The sequence below is a fragment of the Trachypithecus francoisi genome, unplaced genomic scaffold, assembly GCF_009764315.1.
Source record: "Trachypithecus francoisi isolate TF-2019V2 unplaced genomic scaffold, Tfra_2.0 Lachesis_group2, whole genome shotgun sequence".
NCBI classification, from domain to species: Eukaryota; Metazoa; Chordata; class Mammalia; order Primates; family Cercopithecidae; genus Trachypithecus; species Trachypithecus francoisi.
In genome coordinates, this window is record NW_022681465.1 from 158,981,575 (window position 1) to 159,002,804 (window position 21,230).

At 51.5% G+C, this 21,230-nt stretch overlaps 1 protein-coding gene across 2 annotated transcripts in view; it reads left to right on the forward strand.

The window, feature by feature from the left end:
- Window positions 1–21,230, forward strand: part of FSTL4 (follistatin like 4) — a 420,406-nt gene that overhangs the window by 289,938 nt on the left and 109,238 nt on the right. For both annotated transcript variants that reach the window (XM_033181231.1, XM_033181230.1), the window contains exons 5-6: window positions 5,267–5,460; window positions 9,177–9,300. In XM_033181231.1, coding sequence (XP_033037122.1) covers window positions 5,267–5,460; window positions 9,177–9,300 — 318 coding nt within the window. The remainder of the gene's footprint in view (window positions 1–5,266; window positions 5,461–9,176; window positions 9,301–21,230) is intronic.

Here is a 21,230-nt window from a genome sequence, read left to right on the forward strand (position 1 = left end):
AACATGAGAAAGGGCAGCTGTGTTCAGAGTACAGGGAGTTTCCAGCTATGGAGGGGGCTTCCCTGAAATTCTCCAAACCTCACCGTAAGGCTTGACCTACCCAAGGTTACCGCAAAGGCAAAAACAAAATCCCCTTATTTGTGACAGCACAAATTTCTCTTTACCTGGAAACCAGCAAGACTCAGAGGAAACACTGAAATGACTTTCCAAACATGTGGGCTGAAACCTCTTCCGTCCAAATCACGGCGGTCCTGCCCACTCATGAAGGAGGTCCCCTGCGGGTCCCAACCGGGCAGCCCCTGCTGAGCCTCATTCAAGGCATGGACGTCAAGGTTATATGCAAGCATCCCAACTTCTCTCTGGAAGAGTCACGACTCTGGATTAATCAATGCTGAAGTTCAACTGTATTCCAAGTCTCCCCATCCCAGGCTAAGCTGGAGAGGCCCTGGCGATGGGATCTGGCCCCGGCTCAGGGCTCCTCATGGCATGCTCTCGAACCATTCTCTCAAACTCCTGACCTCAGGTGATCCACCCACCTCGCCCTCCCAAAGTGCTAGGATTACAGGCGTGAGCCACCACACCCGGCCTGCCACCATCATTCTCAACATCATCTTGACCATCACCCACAGGGGCACCAGGGAGGGGTGGGGTGATCCCCAAGCCTCTGCCACACACCCCAGGGTCCTTCCCTCTGAAGGAGGAAAGTATCCTGTGGACCAAGGCTAAGACTGGACCCTGCCCTTATCCGGAGAGATCTGATTCCCTCCCTCCTTGGGAGCCAGGCCCCACACATGCAGCATCAGGGCACGGAGAGTGATGAAGGTAAGGGGTGCCAGCTTATGTCAGGTGATGTTTAAGCAGCGGCCAAGATGAGTACACCAGGTGGAGGTTTGGGTAAATAGCACTCCAGCCAGGGGGACAGTCAATGCCAGGCCTCTGGGCAGGAACATGCCCCGTGATCACTGCTGCTGAAGTTGTCCCCCCTGGTCCCCCCACACCCCCTGCCTCTCTTGCAGTCACCTGTGTGGAACTGCTGGGCAGGTGGGCAGGGCTGACTGGGGTGAAGATAAGAAAGAGATGAACCTTGGGTGTTGACACTTTCTTGCCCAAAATGATTGGAATTTGAGAAGAATAGGAGGAAGATCAGAAAACAGACCTTGGAGCCCACACAGCAGACGAGGGCTGGACTACGTGAAAGAGCTCATTTCAGTCATGAGCTCAGTGTCACTCATGGAGAGGGCCCAGCTTCACTTCTGGCCAGCAGTGTGTTGACAGCAGCTGCCTCTGGGAGGTAGATTTCAGGATGATTTATCTTCTCTTTCTTTATATTTATTTGTGCTTTCCAAGGGGTTCTTTGATGGGCATGTATTTCTTTTAGAATTAGACAAATGTTTGAAACTGGAAGTGGGGAGGGAGCCTTTAGCTGAAGACCATGTCCAGTGGTGTCCAAAATGCCCAGTGCTCCACACAGCTGGGTCACTCCTACCTGACCCCACAGTGAAACCAGCAGGGGGCAGGAATGTAAAAATAAAACTGGAATTTGGTAACCTATGACTTCGACACACCTTGCTAGGAAGATGCCCATCCTGGAAGCCAAGGCCAGCTGTGAGGGAGAAAGCTGTCCTGGGAGACTGAGCCAGAGGCTGCAGCTTTGGGGCATCTGCCTCTGGGAGCTGGAAGAAGGCAGGGAAGGAAGTTTTCCTTCCCCCACCCCACCATAAGCCCTATGGAATTCGGATGACAGAGGCAGGGGGTGAAGGCAGGGAGCCACCAAGAGGGCAGCCCTTAGAGATGAAGGATCAAAATCCTTCCCAGAAAGGGAGTTTGGACTTTGGGATGTTGAGTGATCATCTGCACAGAAGCAGAGCTCCCAGCATCAGGCCACCTTTCCTCCAGGGTCCACAGCCCTTCCCCAGTGCTGTCGGGCACCAGGGGAGCTCAGTAACTTCGGACCGATGACTTCATGATTTGAGTTTGGGCAAAGTTCTCTCTTGCAACTCATTAAAGCACAATTGTTCCTGGGATAAAGAAGAATTTAAGATTCCCTTCCTGGAATCCCTTGGTTCATCTCAGGGCCCCAGTGGCAAGCTTGGCCCAGGCATGGAGTGCCCTCAGTCAAGGGAAGAAACGACAAAGGAGGTTTTGAACGGCATGATGTGTGGGGCCTCACACTTCCCCGCGGCCTTGCGGGCTCTGCCTGGGCCGCCGCACTGCCCTCTCCTGCCTGTATTGCTTCACTCTCCACCTGACTCAGCCCCTCCGGCCCAGCCACACCGGCTTTCACCAGTCTCCACTCTTGCTTCACTCTCCACCTGACTCAGCCCCTCCGGCCCAGCCACACCGGCTTTCACCAGTCTCCACATGCGCCGCACCACAGCTCCTGCACGCACAGCCCTGCCCCTGGCCTGCTCTTCCCTCTGCTTCCTCCCACAACTCCTCATCCTACAGGTCTCATCCTGAACATCCCTCCCTTGGCCTCCCACCACAGGCACCCACAGTGCCCAGGACTAGAAGCTGCCCAGCATCAGGCACACAGTATGGAAATAAACGCTGGTAAAAGGACAGGAGGGGCCTGGGCAGTGTGGGCCCTAGCAGAGGGTGGGACCATGGGCTCAGGGAGCTGATGCTGGAGACCTGGGGGACCCACCCCTTTCCCCCAGATGATTGACGTCTAGACCTGCACATACCTTCCTGACCAGAAGGTGTCTGCTGGGCAGTTGCCAGGGTGAAGCAGCCAGAAGTCTGTGCTCACGGGCAGCTATGAGGACGTGAGGAGGGGCCGAGCCTGGGGAGGATGCCACAGCACCCCACTTCCATCCCAGCAAGACCCACCTGGATGGCTTCCCCCGCCTGCCGGTGCTGGAGGTGTCTAGCTGCAGACCCCTGCTCACAGGGGGACCCCAGCTACACCATGTAGCTCTGCAGACTTGGGAAACGGGTTTGCCAGCTGGTGATCCCAAGAATTCCCAGGGCGCTCTCCATGCCTAGGCCGGCCTGGCCACTGGGGTCCTGAGATGAAACAAGAGGCTCCAGAAGGGAACCTTGCCCAGGGCAGCTGGCAGCTCAGAAGTGGTTTACACCCCACCAAGGTCCAGGAGGAAGGTTGGGGGGATCTGCAAGGACGGGGTGTCCTGCCCTTCTGACCCAGCCTGGCCTTACCTTCAGGTTGCCCTGCTGTGGCACGTTCTTTAGAGCCCGATTACTCACCAGCATTTCTGAGTACAGCCTCTTCCTGACACCATATCCACCTGCTGTGTACATCAGTTTTCAGTATCTGGATATAAACACCCCCCACTCCAGGAAGTCCTGGGAGCACCCCCAGTGCTGGCTCCTGTAGACCCTCTACACAGGCACACATCCATCTCCATTTATCCCAGCAGCCAGCCCCACCTCCACTTTCATTCTGTACCCCCACTTCTGGTCCGTTTGCCAGGACCAAATTTCATCCTCTTTCAGGCAGTGAGGAGCTAGACTCGGGCAAAACTATTCCTCCCCTTCCCCCAAACTGATCCTTATCCAGGCCTAGAAAAAGGAAGAACCCAGCAAGTTTTGTAGGGAGACAAAGCCACTGTTTTCAATGCCATGTAGCTCTACAGACTTAAGAATTGGGTTTGCCAACTGGAGGCCCCAAGAACTCTCAGGAATCAATATCCTACTAGTCAAAAGAGGGATGCGAGCAAGGTGAAGGGGTGGGAGAGAGGCATTCTTGTCAGAGCACAAAGACTCCCAGAGAGCAAATAGATCTGATTGTATTGAACACAGCAATTGATTTTTTTCTAAATAAACATGCAGGAGGAAATGGTAATGGGCATCTGTTTCTGGTGGAAATCAATTGACCCCAAATTAGAAGAAAATCTAGAAATATAAACAAGCACAAGAAAAAGTGGTTGGGCTGTCCAGGCTTATCAAGGGAGGGAAGAAGGGAGGGTATGAAGGAGGAAAAGAGGAAAGGTAGAAGAAAGAAACAGACAGACTTCCCCATCACCCCTTTCTCCCCAGTAGCTTCCCTGACAGTTGCTCTTCAGTAAATGTGGTTCCCATAATGACAAGGGAGGGAGTAGCTATCATGTTATGAGCCCTTACTGGGTGCCGCGCCGGTGCAAAGGCCTGTATGTGCACATCTTATTTAATCCTCGTAATGACCCCGTGTGGGAGACACTGATATCTCCATTTCACGGATGAGATCATTGAGACACCCTGCCCAAGGCTACATGCATGATGGCAGCAGAGCTGGAGCTCAAACCCAGGGGACCTCAGAGCCCATGCTCTCTAGCACTTCTTCCTAATGACTCTCCAACTCTGGGATATTACCTCAGGCCCTAAACTGGCCTTGGAATTAAAGAGAAGAGCCCCAGGCTCCATCAACCCATTGGCCTTCAACCTGGAATGGTCAGTGAGGAGCCTGTGCCCATTCTCCAGGATTCAGCAAAGCCGGGCGCTGAAAGTACTCATCCCCTGGGGAGATGGGAAGTGGGGCTGGAGGGGCTGCCCTCTCTGCTGACACTCCTGCAGCCCCAGTGTATGGGCCATGCCCTGCGTAGTGTCCATCCTAGAAGCCCGTCACCAGCAAGATAAACTACGCCATGCTGCAGTGCATCCCAGGCCTTACTTGTCCAAACACTGCACGGTTCTGCTGCCGTTCAGCAAGTACGCCTGGGATAAAACGAGCTGTGTGCTTTGGTTTTAATGTTGTAAAGCTGCTTTTTGTTTCTTGGTCATAGACTTGTGTATATGTTTGTTTTGAAGTAATCCAGCTCTGGGAGGGTACCTAATTAACATAAGCAGGGCTTATTAGTCCTGTTAACTAAAACTCCCTAATCTAGGAGGCCAAGTATTCAAAAGCAGCCTTTAAGGTAGGATTAAGGCAAAAACCAGCGATTACAAAATGGAATTGGGGGCGGCTTTCCTAAAACCTCTGTGGGGCTGCCGCTATGTATTCTGCTGGAAGAATTTCCCATTCCATCTGGCAGTTATTCTAGTCTGGCTTGTAGTAGGTGCTCAATAAATATTTGTCAGCTGGACAAACGGGTTCCCTCCAGCATTTGCATCATGTGTAGCGTGCATTCCATGTTCAATCAATATTTATGGGATAAATTGGTGAGCAGAACACAAACAAGTCCCACTGACTACAGTTGCACCATGCACTGCATATAGTGAATGCCCAGTGCCTATTTGTGAGTGATACGGATGAATGGACCAGCGGCAAGAACGTTCTCTCAAGACCACGGGATAAGTCTCATTATAATAACCTCACCTTCTCTTTCAGGTGACACGTGCACCATAGCCGGCTATGCCCGCTTGAAGAATGTCCTTCTGGCGCTCCAGACCCGCCTGCAGCCACTCCAGGAAGGAGACAGTAGACAAGACCCTGCCTCCCAGAAGCGCGTCCTGGTGGAATCTCTGTTCAGGGACTTAGATGCAGATGGCAATGGCCGCCTCAGCAGCTCTGAACTGGCTCAGGTGGGCATGGCGTTCAGTGAAAGTCACATTATGGAGGAATCCAGTTTTCCATTTCCCAACCCCCACTCCGGGTGTCTAAGAGCGTGTGTTCAATACCTCTGAGAACATCTCACAAACAAAATGAGGTCAGGTTCTTCTTCCCACCAGCCACGTTCAGCCTTTATTTACAAACAAGCTTTCACAGGCCCTCTCAGCTATCTGGCAAAAAACTCACTTCAGAGGGCCTGGTCTCATATTTTGACTGGGAAATCAATCTTTTCTTCGTTGAGTAGAATTAGTTACTCAGCGGAATAGTTACAAGGAAGCAGTGCTTGGTTTCCATTGAACACCATTGGAGCTATCACATGGAAGTCCCCAAATCTTCTACCTTAGGACAGTACTGCTCCTTGGTATCCAAAGATCAAGAACCCAAACCTCAGCCTGCTTGTTTGCAGAAAGCCCTGTGTCTACCTATCGACCCCCACCAAGCCCTGCTCTCATTTGGGAAAACACTTGCATTACACCCTGCGGTTTGCCTCCCTCCCGCGAGACTGCAGTGTTAACACAGCACACACGTCCTTTGTTGAGCTACAGGGTGGGGCAGGGGTAGTTAGTGTCTGCAGCATAGAAAGCAAGGAAAGAGTGACCTCACACACTGGGGCCACAGCCACTGCCAGTTGCAGGGAGGAGCCTATAGAGTCCTGATGGTAGAAAAGCTGGGGTGGGCTGGAGGGGCCTGCATTCCTACTTCTGCTTACTGGTTTGTTTCTAAGGGTCTGGAGCCCTAGAGCCACACCAAGCAGGTGCAAGATCTGCAAGGAGAGTGAGATCAGCCTCCCCAAGTTGGGTGGTGGGGGGCGGTGGGCAGCTCTTTTCTTGTGACCACAGACTGTCCACCCAGTGGATGGATAATAAAGACAGGTCCCCACCTTTGATGCCAATTTAAAGAAATCTTAAACATGGCACAGGGACCTTCTCAAGGCTGTGGCCCAGTCATTGGGAGGAAGTGGGGTGGGGAGTGCCCTGGCATTCATTGAGCCATGTGCTTGACATTGAGCTAGGCCCTTGACCTGTGATTAATACACTCGGAAGGGTTCATTGTTATGTAGGATAGTGGCAAAGAATGCAGACTTTAGAGTCAAACTGCCTAAGGTGAAGTGCTGCCTCCAGCATGTGTGAGCTAGTGGACCGTGGGAGACAATGTCATTTTGCTGTGCCTCTGTGTTCATCTGTGAACCTCACAGGATCATCATGAGGGTTAAATGAGCTAAGACAGTGAATGCCTTAGAGTGGTACCTGGCATGTGGTAGGTTTCTTTCTTTTTTTTTCTCTTTTTTTTTTTTAGACATGGTCTCACTCTGTTACCCAGGCTGCAGTGCAGCAGTGCAATCTTGGCTCATTGCAGCCTCTGCCTCCCAGGCAGAAACCATTCTTGTGCCTCAGCCTCCCAAGTAGCTGGAATTACAGGCTTACACCACCACACACAGCTAATTTGTGCATTTTTAGTAGAGATGTGGTTTCACCATATTTGCCAGGCTGGTCTCAAACTCCTGACCTCAGGTGATCCGCCCACCTTGGCCTCTCAAAGTGCTGGGATTACAGGCGTGAGCCACCACGCCTGGCCACATGGTGTGCTTCAGTAGAGAGAGTCATCAGTATTGTTGCCATCATCATCATCATTATTATTATTTCCTCCTTAAATCTTTTGACCATCCTCTGCTGTAAGGAGGAGACTACTATTATCCCACTTCACAGATATTTTCAGATGGATGAGGAAACTGAGGCTCTAAGAAATCAGACAACTTGCCTGAGTTGTTCACTGCCTGGGACATGATAGAACTGAGATAAAACCCTGGCAGGCTGACATGCCTGCGCCTGCTCTCCTCAGAGCACTCGGAATCTCCCTGGGGAGAATGGCTCCCACCAAGAGGCACCACATGGTTCCTTGAAGGTCTGTAGAGACAGGAAGTACCCACAGAACCCTAGTAAGGAGCAGCCACCAGAAGCTTTGGAATGTAGGTCCTCTGTTCCAGGCAGTCCTGAGCCTGCTTCCAGGAAGCACATTGGGAATCTCAGATGACTCTGCTCTGCTCACCCATACCTGAGCAGCTCATGCAAGCCCATTCAAGGCCTGTATCCCAGGAGACTTGCTGCCCATGGCCCCCAGGGCAACCACCCTGCCAGCATGTCACCACCTCCATCAGCACTAGGTCTCAGCTCTGGCTAAGAACCTGAGGGGCAGGTCCAGGGACCTACAGGTGACTCAGGCTGCTCTGGGAAAATCCCAGGTCCTGACAGTTACAGCTACCTGCAGGAAGAAGCACCTGGCAATTCCTCAAACTACCGAGCAGGGAGCACCGAGGGCAGGTGGCATCAGCTTGTCTTTAACAGAAGCTGCTGTGAGATCTTGGTATCCAGGCCCACACAGCTCCAGGTAAACAGAACCTTACCAGGCACTTCGTTCTAACCTGGCAGATATGTGGCCTGAGGCACCTGAAGCCATTAAGAAGTGTGGTAATTGGACAATGATTTCCTCTTTAAAATTTAATATAGTTAAAGTCTATTTCATAAATCTGCCAAGCAGAGCCCGGCTAAAGTGGGCCTTTCCTTGACACTGAATCAAAGGTGCTGGGGAAAAACTCGTCAGTCCTATAAAAAGTTAATCAATTTCCAATGCAGAAATAGACAAAGGGAAATTTCCATCTTCAGAAGATTGATCTCAGGCGTTATGGTTGATCTCCCTTTTATCGAACACTCTTACTTGCTTGGTGAAGGGTCATTTTTTTAACATTATCACATTAAATTGCCTTTAATACAGCAGACCAAGCTGAGAATGTTAAATAAAGAGAAAATGCCTCTGCCTCCCTCCCCCCGCACCAAAATAAAACAAAATCATTTTCTTTCTTCTGAGATTTCCTTCTGAGCATTTTCCCTGCAAGACCTTCAGTTCTGAGCACACTGGCCTCTGGCTGTAGCTCCAGCTGAGTGAGGGTGCCTAGAATTTCTACCCTTAGTTACCTTGGGACATGTGGCTGATCATGCTGGGCAGGCCTCTGTGTCCTATGGCTCAGACCACAGCTGGAGAGGAGTTTACGAGAGCCTATATCATCTGTGGCCTCCGTGCCAGAGTCACAAAGGTGGACATCTGTGTCCCGGGCAGGACAGGGCAGGCAGGGGCGAAGCTCAGGTCTAGGTGGATAGAGCGGAGAGGTCTGGGAGTGTGCTGTGTCCAGGCAGCACTGCCTGCCATGGGTAAGGGCTGATGGGTGGTGGGTGGGTGCATGATGCAGCAGTGACCTCCAGCTCTACGCAGCTGGAAGCTGGCGGGCCTCTGTCCCCACACTGAGTTCAGCCACGGTTTGCTGGGTTTATCTGATGGGGCCTTTTCTCTCCTGTCTCCCCATCTATAGCACACCGCAGTAGAGCAGGTGGCCTCAAGGATTCCCATCTCAGACTGTCTGGTCTGTCTGCCTAGACAGGGAAAAGACACACCTGAGCTCTAGTGTAGACTCTGCCCCAAGCACTGTGTGAACCTGGGGAAGCCACTTTCCCTCTCTGAGCCCGGTTTCTCATCCATAAAATGAAGGAATCAGACAAGACAAAACCAAAGAGCTTCAGGTACCCCTCAAGGCCCACTGAACTGTCCCTGGATTCCCTCGTGGCCTGAGTCATTTTCATCAATGCCCATGACTCTAAACTCACCTGACTCTGGCCTTGTTCTCCTCCTCACCCCGCAGCATGTGCTGAAGAAGCAGGACCTGGATGAAGACTTACTTGGTTGCTCACCAGGTGACCTCCTCCGATTTGACGACTACAACAGTGACAGTTCCCTGACTCTCCGCGAGTTTTACATGGCCTTCCGTAAGTTGGGTCCTAGTGGGAAAAGGGCTTATTTCCGCAGGTGCTCCTGCACCAAAATGCTGTTGGGTGCCTGGAGTCTGTCCTCAGTTGTCTCCCAGGTTGGTTTCTTATACAGAGAAAAGCTGTTGAATTTGTTTTGCAACAAGCCTGAGCTTTAAGAAAAGACTAAATGGAGAGTGGATGGGGCCAGAGAGGGCTTGCCCTGTTCCTTTTGAATAAAGATTTTTCTCGCTCTTTGAGGGGCCAGGACTGTAACTGAAGCATAGCTGTGTGGCACTGTGAGCACCCCCTTGGGGGTTCTATGACTGAAGGAGAAGGAAGCAGATTTTAGGGCCTGGCCATGTGGGGAGCCCTGTCTGGAGGAAAACACCCTGCAGGAAGGCCTGGAGGCTTGGCCATGCAGCAGCAGGGAGCAGTGACTACCCAAGGACAATGGAGAGTGAGGGTCCAAAGTGAAGAGAGGCAGGGGATCCCTGGAGAAGAAGGGAAAGTGGGTGCTCTTTGAAAACAGGAGGTACTCTGAGTGCCCCTCCAGGGAGTGCCTGGTACATATGCAAGTGGATGGGTGCCTTCAGGACCTGTATCTTTTACTAAGGTGATCTTCCAAGAGATTACATTAACCAGAGGTGGTGCTGGGACAGGACTTACAAGAAATGCAAGATACAAGAGCCTGGTGTAACTCCAGGCAGGGGTCAGCAGAGGGGAGAGGAAACGGCAGTGCTGGGCCCACACTGGAGACTAGAGGGGACATCCTTGGCCCAAAAGAGATGAAGCCCCTTACGTTAGAAGATATTCAAACTCTGCTTAAAGTGGGCAATGCATATACCCTTGGGTGTGACCTGCCAGCTCACAGTTCCTAAGCGTAAGCCCTGGCATTCAGGATGTGGGTGCAAGCCCACCCCACCCCCAGGGGCCCTGAGCCACAGAGCCTGGTATCCTCCCTCAACCCCAACCTTGACCTGGAGTCCCGTTTCCAGAAAAGTATTCCTGCTTCGGAGTGACATCTCTCTGGGCTGTTGCTATTCCACACCTTCACAAGGCCTGAAGAGGGATCCTTGTGATTTGTTGGCAAGCAGGGCTCTTGTGGCAAAGAGAGAGGTACTTAGATGACGTAAGAGGAGAGAAACAAGTATGATTCTTCCCTATGGGAAGTGTCCATGAGCTTGACCTGGTTTCAGGGGCCTTTCTAGTTCATATCATCCTTAGTACCAAAGTCCACCCCCCAGTTCCAGGGCTTTGCTTGATTTACTGTGACTGTGCAGGGTCCCCATCATCCTCCTCCCTGCCCACTAGTCAAACTCATACCTGCCTGTGCTGGTTCATAATAAGGTGAGAGCGACTGGTAGGCTTATCCTGCTGTGGAGGTGTTTGTCTTGTGGGCCAAAGAGATTATTTCCAGAAATACATCTAAAAATACATTTGGAATGTGTGGAAGTATCCACAATTCCCCAAACCTGGTTCACGAGAGCCCATTGTTAAATTTTCAGGAATTTTGCAAGCAGTTAAACACTTGGTCGCGTTAAATTGGCCACATTGGGAATATTTACATCATTAGAAATTCACACCACACAGATGCTACCAAAAAAGGGAAGGGGGGACATTTTTTCTTCTCTAGCGAGCCGGTTGTTAAACATTGACCTACATATCACTGGACAAGACCCTCTCTCCTGCCCTCGGAGTCTACTTCTGGCAATATCCTCCCCACCTGCCTCCCCACACTGAGACTCCTTGATGATTCCATGGAACATGAACAAGAGTAGGCTCGAGCAGCTAGGGCAGGTTACAGGAACAGCAGCTCTCCGAGTCAGGAAAGCAGCAACGTGTTTTCTGGGGATAGTTCCAAGACACTCCCAAAAACGCTTTCTGAGCCTAGACCCCTCTACCAAAGGAGTTATGAAGGAAAAGCTCAGTGCATTTTTAGAGCCAGAGGCCAAGACTGGACTTCAGGGATTTGCAGGGCATACTGGGCATCATTACTTAATGTCCCAGGATGCCATCATTAAGCAGATAATGGCACTGCTTGGGCACCATCTTGGTGCCTGGTACCACAGCAGCCTCTGCTTTATGAGCACAGTTCCCATGAATGGGTCTGGGGCCAAACAGCAAGCTCTTGGCTTTACTCTCAAGGAAATGGAAGCATCCCTATTGCCTGTGATGAAAGAGAAGGCCTCTCCAGCTTCCCTAGTAAGGTCATTATAAACATGAGCTACCCTGGAAAGGGAAGGACGTCATTACCTGACCTCCAGCCACATGTCTCATACAGAGCAATGTGGTGTCAGCTCCCTTCGTTCCTGGATTATTATTTGGAAAGCTTTATAATCATCATTTTTAAAACAAATTAGATTCTGCTGTCGCCTTGGACTTGTTTTGAACCAGACAGCCAAACCATTCATTGCAGCCCAGCCCAAATAATAGATATGCAATAAAACGTAAACTCACAGCCATTAAGGAAGCCGCAAAATGAGTTAACCCCCACTATAAAGGCTTGACATGCAGCCACTTGGAGCATATGGGGATCAATGGTTTTTCAAAGTCACAGGAACTCTAAATTCCCATAGCTCTGGAAATAGATTTATGGTTCAGCGAATTTTAAATAGGTAATTGAAATGAGACATATAGGTACAAGTTATTACCCAGCAATCGATGGGCATTAAAGAAATCTCACTAAAACCCAGAAAGTAATATCTCAAACATTTCAGCAACAACATTCTGGATTTAATTTTAAAAACTAGAGCTGATGGGCTGGCAGAGGTTGAGGCATTAGCATTTTATTTTCTAGTCTCTATTTTGCTGGTGTCCTTGGGTGTAAGGCAGGGTGAGGTCTGTGGGGTGACTCCAGCTCTGTAGCCTACCGATGCAGAGTCAATCACTTTACTAAAGGATGTTGGGTTTGGGGCTGTTTTCCCCAGAGAAGGAAGTTGTATTGATCAGTTTTTGAGGTTTGTGGAAGAGGTCTCCTAAATCATGTCTTCCCGTGCAGCTGGCCTGGCTCTGGCTGGGCTATGCTTGCCACAGTCTGCGGCCGGCGGCGGGTGATGCTAGGAGTCCCACAGCTGGTGGCTGTCTGTGCTGAGCTGGTGCGTGATGGGGCTGCACCCCCTTCCTGGCTGTGAGGAACAGGTGACTCTCCTCCAGGGTGGCAGGCAGTACCTAGTCATGGGAGTCAGTTAAGTCTCTTTCTGATTGTCAGATGGAGCCAAGGCTCCCAATTGCCTCTCTCTGTACAGGGACCAGAATGAAATATGAGGGTACCCCCTCTTCTTCCTTTTGTCAACTAAACATTCTCTTTGCATTGTGTTGGCTTCCCAAACCACAGGCTGATCTAGGAACTAAAGGCTCAGTGTCCTTCTCCAGCACATGCCCTCTGCCTCCCCTTCCCCACACCACCTCCCACCACCCCAACAAGGAGTAGTGCCATCTGTCCCTGCCATGGCAGAGACCCAGGCTCCAGGGTCACCATAAGCAAGGTGTGTGCTGGCCCTGTCTGTTCATCACAGTAAATTAACCTCAAAGTTGCTCATCTAAAAAGCTTCTCAATAATGCATGGTTTTTGCACTGTTCTGAATGCTCAGGTTGGGATCAGGGGAAAACACATTGCTAAAACAAGGATTTTTCTCACTTTAAATTCATTGCAAGTTTCTTCTGCTTTTTAGAAAATAGTTGTCCTTTTAATTACTCCTGTGAGAGCAAAACCCACAAATGTGCTGGATGCATGGGAAGGTTTTGAGCAGCTAGCAGTGCAGGATAAAGGGCTTCACATGTTAATGTCCTGGGACCACAAAGGCAGAGTATCAGGAGGACCTGGGGTGCTGAATGCCGGGGAGCCAGACACCCTTCCTCATCTCTGACATGTGTAAACTCCAGGCAAGCAGAAAGGAAAACAGTGTTTTAATCTACAGCACTACCACTACAGCCAGGGCAACTCTATGAAACAGATGATATGGTCATCTGGTGAATTTACAGCTGTTTTTTCACCTTCTCTGCTGCTAAGTGAAAGGATGGTGCAGCTTCACTGACCACGCCACTATCCTCTGGAACTAATAGTGCCTGGCCCCATACCAGACTTCCATACACACTATCTCAAGCAATCCTCACACCCACCCTGTGTTGAGCAGGATGGTAAAATAAGTAACCGTAAGCACCCTCACTACCCAGATCTATCTGGCTCTTTATCTGGATAGGGTGAGTTCAGACAAGGAGTTTAGATAGCAAGGATATTGCTTTGTTCTACTCCCTTTCATTCCTGAGTTTTGGATAGTAAGTAACAAGATTTTAAATAGCATGGGGTTCATCAAAAATTTTATCTGAATTTACTCGGCTCTTGAATTTGGAGAGCAAGCAATGCCTATGAGCTGGTCTCAGTTTTGACTGAAGCCAAGACTATAGGTGCCAATGACTCCCCCTACCCCAAAGGAAGACACTGGTTTTGCCACACAGGATTTGCAAATAAAGTGGCCGAAGAACTGATTCACTGCCCTTGGTCCCTCATTTTCTCAAGGGCACAAAACGTTAAAGCTGGAGTGGCCAAGGGAGGAATTGAAAATTGGAAGACAGAAGGGGTGATCTCACCACCTCCTCCCAGAGACAGAAGTGGGGTTGCTGTCCTGACTTCAAGTGTATAGAGAGGGCTTCAAGAAGACTGCCATGTGAGCTCCTGAGGCCAGCACTGGAGGAGGGGTTCACAGTCAGTGTTCCATTTGAATGACTTTGCTTGTCAGTATTGCTGTGGTTAGTAATAGGCTCTTCGTACTCCGGTTGTATAAAGTGATACCCAGCATTTAACATGTGTCAGCATTGTACTCCATGTCCAATTTCACAGATAAAGAAACTGAAACTCAGAGAAGTAGCTAACCCAAGGTTACGTAGTCAGCAGGTAGCAGAGTCAGAATTCAGTGGGCGTGTCTGATTCTAGAACTTTCTCATGCATTTAAACAAACTTTGCAACACATCTGCATTCTCCATTGAAGAGAATCTCACTGTCCTCACAGTGATTTCCCTAAACTTCAAGCCCCAACTCAATGGTCTTCTCCTCCAGGAGGTCTTCCTCGATTTCTTTTTCCTCCACCAAGCCCCACACATCTTCCTCTGTGTGCCCACAGCCCTCGGTTAACAAGGCTGTGGCCTGATCATTAAGAGTGTGGACTCCAGAGTCCAAGCTAGACCTGGTTTTGAATCTCTATTCTGCGACTAACTGTGTGACTTTGGACAGCTCCCTACCGGAGGTTAAACTGGGCTTTAAGTTTCCTATCTGTAAAATGGGAATAACAACCATGCACAGGGTTATTCAGGACTAAAGGAGCTACTTAATGTAAAGTGATTAGCACGAGACTTTGCCTATGGTAAGTGTTAGGCAAACATTAACCAAGTCAATGATGGTGGCGGTGAGGGTGATGATGAAGATTTCTGTGTGTGCCCCGTCACCCTGTGCCATGCCATTGTTTTCCTTCCCCCTTTAGACCGCAGGCTCCCTGAGGATAGAGGCTGCTTCACTCATCCCGCACTCCTGTGCAGCATGGAGTATGTCACCCAGGGAGGCCTTGGTCAGTGTTGCTCATTGATGGCATGAAGGACATGGAGAAATACCTTGGGCAAACAGAGGAGTCCAGACATGAAGTGGTGGCCAGCGATCCCAGAGGCTCTCTGCATGATGCCAGGGGGCCTGGAGAAAACAGGGGCAGAGGAAGTGCCTTGTTGGGGCCACACAGCTGGGGCCCCTGGTAGAGAAGCATCAGCCTGGCTGGAGCAGGGCAGCTGGACATCCCCAGTCCAGACATCCCTAATCACTGGATGAGAAATTGGGTGTGAGGGGAGCCCCTGCTTCTCACATGGGCTAATGACACCTTATTGAAGATAAAAGCAATTCCCACTGGAAAGCTCTCATCCTGACCCCAGAGCCACTAACTGGCCATTCAGCCCTCCCCAGAGTAAGTGCTCTGGTCAGCTGGCAGGCTGCATAATTACCTCCACCGCTGGCAACCACGGGTGCAGAGGAGGGCTCTTGCTTAGCCCGCTCCTCAGCCCTGCATGCCTGCCGGCCCACAGCCACATCCCTCGTGATGCAGCAGACCTTGGCTGCAGCAGCCCAGGACCAGCAGCCCCACCCAGCCCAACTCCTGCCACCTCACCTGGAGGTCAGCTTTGCTGGCTGTGTAAATCTGCATACCTTGGAAATGATCCATAGGCATAGAATATGGGTTTGTATTTCCGTGCTGGGCCCTGGCAGGCTGGCAGGTGAGGCCTCTGGAGCAAAACCATCGGCCGCAAATACCCAAGCTCCCCACTGCAGGTGAGGGAAAATGTGGAAGGAAGACCACTGTGGGAAGGCCAGCGGGTCCACCCTGAAGCTGCTGTAGGCCGAGGCTCTCTGAAAGTAGGGTGAACTCCTGGGCAGGGAGGGACAGGCCCTGTCTCCTCTCCCATCCGTACACTTGGCATGGAGTGGTATGGAAAGGGCAGGCCACCAACCTGAGCCTTTCAGAGGAGCCTGACCAGGGCAGGGAGAGCAGCACAGGGAAAGGGTCAGGAACTGAGGTTGGGAAGTGTAGGAGGAGGAAAACCATGGAAGATGAGATAGCATTAGGTCAGCAAACGCACACAGAGCTCACTCTCGGGGAAGCGCTGGGCAGAGACTCAGCTGTGAGCAAGACCACAGCAGGCCCTGCCCATGAGGATCTTGCCACCTGGGTAGAGAGGCGGGGGTGGGGGAACAGAAAGATGACCCAATAAACAAAGTAGGAGCTGAGAGAGCATCCTGGGTGCAGGAGGGCCAACTGTCCCCAGAGAGGTCAGGAAGGGACATCGGAGCAGAGACCTCAACACCGAGCTAGAGATAACCAGACAGAGGGTGAGGAAAAAGGTTTCCCGGGTAGGTGTGGGGAGCATGTGATCCCAAGGGACAAGGGGCTTGCCTGAGGGAGGAGGCAATACCCAGGGCAGAAAGGCCACCACCACAGTTAGGGCCCCGGGGGCAGAACTCAGGCTCAGAGGCCAGGGCTTGGAGAAGGCCGGCTTAGCTCGGTTCTGAGAGGGACACTCCCCAGCCTCTCCAGAGTTGCCCAGTGAGTGGTGAGTCCCCATCACTGCAGGTACACCAGCCTGCAAGCCGCTGGAGAGGGGACTGAGTATCAGCTGGAGACCTGGACTTGGCCTTTGAAGGCCTCCAGTGATGACTGTCGGGACAGACGTGTGAGCAGAGCTGTTATCTAAGACCTCCTAGGACCTAGACATGTTATCTAAGACCTCCTGATGTCCTGGGGTCTGGACTCTGTCCTTTTTGGCTGTCCCTTGCTATATAAAGACAGAAACACAACTGATGCATGCGCCTGCCTCCACCTGCCCCTACTGTGCAGGAAAAGTTGTCAAGAGCCCCTTGGCAAGTGTCTGATGAGTGCCTCATCTGCATGAGGAACAGGGGTGGCAGGAATGGGGCCTCCATCTATGCATTAGGGTTCTGGGTGGAACAATCTCTGCCCCCCATTACACCACAGAGGGCTTGATTCTGAACCGGAACTGGTGATTGCTTGTCAGTGCACCCTGCAGCCGTTTCTTCTTCTCCCACACTTGGAAGTTTCAAACCCAGACTGCCCCTTTCCCATCTCAATGGTTTACTTCTAACAGCTGCACGGTGGGACCCGGCACTTTCTAGTCATTGTCTGGAGCTGAGTCTTCAAGCACTTTCCATTTTTAAAGATCCCAGCTGGAAGTTGTCAATGGCCTCCATGCAGAGCAATTGAATAGCAGAAAATGAACTAATTACAGGTTGTTATTGAAAACCTATTATATACAAATTGCAAAGAAAACTCATGAAAATATGAAGCTTTGGTGATTTTTTAAAACCCTCCTCTTGGAGGGAGAGGCAGGAGTGGGGTGGCTGGACACCTTGTCCTTCGCTATTCCTGGAGTAAGAACTCCCCCAGGGGCTCCACTACAGTCTTGTGTCCATGTGTCACACAGCCCAGCCTGACGTCATGAAGCTTGAAATTTTGCCCGCAGGAGAGAGCGCTCTGAATGTTAGTAAATACTCAAAAATGGCTGCAGAGGAAACAAAGAATTTCATTACAAAGATATAAAAGGAGAACAATTTAAATGTCAGCTTTTTACTAGGATAGCACCATATTATCCTTATAAATCTCCATGTTTTTGCAAAGCTTTTGTGAGGACTTCAACATGCAGTTAAGCACTGAAGGTCACATTCCCGATTTCTCAGCTTGCTCCCTTGGATTGGAGTGTTGACGGGGCTTAGGATGTGAATGCCTGAGTCATCCAGAGTTCGCATCTCAAGGGAGATCTTTGCATGACCGAGGCTACCTCCCAGGCTCCAGGCAGGAGCCCGGAAACCAAACTGAGGGTAACATGGAGGCCCCCAGCCCGCTGCCTCCTTGGCCTGCCGGCACTGCCCTTGTCTCAGCGTGGGTGTAGGTGGTGTGAGCTCTGAGGTACCCTGTGATAACCAGGTGTCCCCAGGTGTGGAGAAGACCCACCCTGGCATGTTTCTGAAAGGTAAACCTTGCCTGAGGTTGTACCAGCCTAGGAAGGATGCTTAGGGCACAATCACTCGTTCTCTAGCTTGTTGCTCATTCCTTCCTCTCTGATCACCTATTCTCAGGCTCCATGACAGCACCCTGTAAAACCCCACCACCACTGCTATAAGGCCCAGCTTGTGGTCTGCACGGGAACAAACTGTGTCCTGGGGTTAGGGAGTGGTGGGGATGTAAGAGGAACTCCACTTACATGGGACATAGCAACTGACTGGGTGAAGAGCTGTGGGCCACCCTCAAGGCCGGGGCACTCAGAAGCCTCAGCACCAAAGTGGCCCCCTGGGGACAGACAGTCCCTGGAGAGGCAGAGAGAGCCATTGGACACCTGAGCTACTACTGCCTGCCTGAAGCAGCAGATGAGGAGTGAGCTGGAAACCCCCAGAAGATGGGCCAGTGCCCCATCTGAGATTTTCTCAGCATCAGCGATACTGATCCCTACTTATCGTGGCCCTTCCTGAGCAACTCTGTAGCCCCAAGGGCTAAGGAGCACCTCTTCTAACCCAGACACCAGCTATTCCCCACACCTTCACTCTGGGTTGAGGACCAAGGCAGGCTGAGAGCAGGAGAGTTGCCAGGTGGTTGGAATATAGGCAGAGGCCACAGGACTAATGAGCGTATGCAAAGACAGCAGCAGGACTACACAGTAACAAACGCAGGAGGCACCAAAGGCCAAAGGGAAAGTAGGGGTGACCTCTGAGAGCTGGCAGGGTGGTTCCAGCCCAAGGGTCTTGCTCCAGCGGGTGGACAAGGCCAGCAGAGCAGGGAAGAGGAGCCTAGCACTTTCCATGTGGTGGGCATTCAGCCTGGCACAGAGTAGGTGCTTGACAAACATTTGTCCTAGGGATTAAAGACCATGGTGGACTTTTAAAAAATTGTAGCAAAGAGAAAATGTTCAGAGCTGTTGTGGCAGTTCCCAGAGAGAAGGAAGAACAGACCTGAGGGTTCCCCTTGATGGTCGAGGCATCCTGTTGCCCACATGTGGCACGCACCGGGTGAGCAGCCCACCATGGTTCCACACAGTGGTCTGTGAGCCGGTGGCTGGGGGGCACAGAAGGACCATGGAACCTGCAGTCATCCCTCGGTTTGGCACCGTGCTCCCATTTACTCACTGCTGTCCTGGTGGAACTCCTGTTTCCCCCAAAGCTGGCCTCCCACAGGACAGTGCCAGGCCACCCTTAGCACCCTTTATAATGGAGCATCTGACAAGTCCTTACCCAATGCCTCCCAGAGACTCCCTGGATACCATAAGGAGGCCCAAGGCAAGAGGTAGAGTGGGATTAAAATGTGCTCTGCAGTGAAGTGTTCGTACCCAAGTCTTATCTGATTTCCCTTTTTGAAAGAGAATGGCAGTGAAGTCAGAGGATGGCAGTGGCTGTGGAAGTTGATCTTTCTGGGTATTTATTTGTGTTCTTGATAAGCAGGAAGAGAAAGGTTATCACAAGTGCAGCATGGAAATAAATCAATGGGAGATCTTCCCCGTGGATGGAGAAGCAGATGTTCTGAGTTTACGTAGAAGGGGACACGCCTCACGGCCATATGCTCAGAGCCCCAAGTTCCCATTTAACTCACACAGGCTTTGGTGGGGTTCTGGAGGTCCCAGATTTTTGCCTTTACGTATGAAGGCTGATGGCATCTTTGGACCCTTGGGATCCTGATTTTGACTGGGGCAAGCGAACACTCATAACTAGTTTGTGGAACTACAGGCTGGACTCAGCACAGGTACAAGCGGGAGAAGAGTTTTGTTCTCCTCTGCTCAGACTTCCTGGTGAATCCAAATCTTCCCCTGGCTGTGGGCTGAGGAGGGTGGTGAGCTGAGGAGCACTCAGCAGTTTGGTCGCCACCATGAGGTGGCTTTCTGTCACTCTTTAGCATGGGGGTATTTGGTAATGGCTTTCCATTTTGGGCTTCTGCCAGAATTCTAACACTGCAGCAAGAGTCCCATCCAGTGCCCACTCCTCCCCTTGTAGATCTGCCCAGGGAAGGTGCAAGGGGCCTCTGTGCAAGCCGCCTGGGGCAACCTGCAAGCTGTGCCCTTGGAGAGCTGTTCTTCTCCAGATGGCATGGGCAATTTGTCGTCAGACACGTGCTTCAGGCAGAGCAACTGTTTACACACTTGTTGGGACTGCAAAATGCATCCAGGTGGGGTGGGAATGGGCCCCAAAGGACTCTCTCCCCCTCCACAGGTGGTGGGATGGGCAGTGTATGGAGCGGTACCTCCAAGCCCACCCCACCTTCTCCATCTAAGTGGCGTCTCTCAGCTTACTCATCTTCCCAAACCCCTTCAGACAGAGCCCCCACTAGCGAGTTGCTAATGGCTCTCCAGAGCCCATTGCTTCCCAGCAACCACTGCAGGCTGCGCACTCACTGTGTGCCAGATGCCCTGCGAGGCATCTGGCAGGCAGCACCTCTCCTGACCTCCAAGTTCCAAAAATAAGGAAACCAAGGCCCAAGGAGGTTGGGGCTGCAGAGCCCAACTCCCAGCCAGGTGTGACAGTTCCAGACCTGAGCACTTTGGCAGGATGCTGGCTGCACTTCCGCTCCAGCCAGGACTCTTTGGAGTCTTTGTGTCTTCCCCTATGATGTGTGACTCTGGGGTGGGCAGAGGGTGGGCTCAGTCAGGCAGACCCTTTCTGGGAGCTGTTCACCTCTGCTGCTGCAGAGGGCAGGGTCCCTGAACTGGCATCTTTTCTGAGTCATGAAGTCCGTATGCCACAGGTGTTTTCAGACACATTTTACCTGGGTCCCTTTCAGATGACAGGGTGAAAAGAGCAGGATTACTGTCCTGCAGAACCACAGCAGTTGACACCTCCAACCTCCTGACAAAGCTCCAGCTCCACTGAGAAAGTGGGCCCGAGCAGTAGACCTGTTTTTCAGAACAGGTGTCCCGTGGAGGGCTGCTGTCTCTCAAACCCAAACCCCATCAAATATCCATTCCTTCTCAGCTCCCACAAATCAATGCACCTCCAGAGACTCCTCTTCTGAGCCACCTCCAGCCCTGGTGTTTGTCCTGACCCTCAATAGTCTACCTCTGTGCAATGGTGTTTGGAAATGTGCTGATGCTTGGCAGCAGGTTCAACATTGGGGAAATGATGACTTGGAAACAAAAGTCACATCCCTGCCTTTCATGGGTGTTCAGAACACCCATCCCTCAGGGTAACTTGCTGACACCTTGGTGAAGGCTGACAGCCTTCGGAGGAGCTCGCAGGAAGGCCCAGGCTGAATACTGTCCAGGCAGCAGCTGTACCAGGCCACAACTGGGGAGGCCACTGCTCCATGTTCAGGGCACAGTAGGGGATTTAAGGGCAGTGGAGTCGACTCCTGGCTGCCTCAGACAGAACAAACAGGGGTGGGTGGGGAACTGAGCCTAAAAGTACTACCGGTTAAATAACTCAG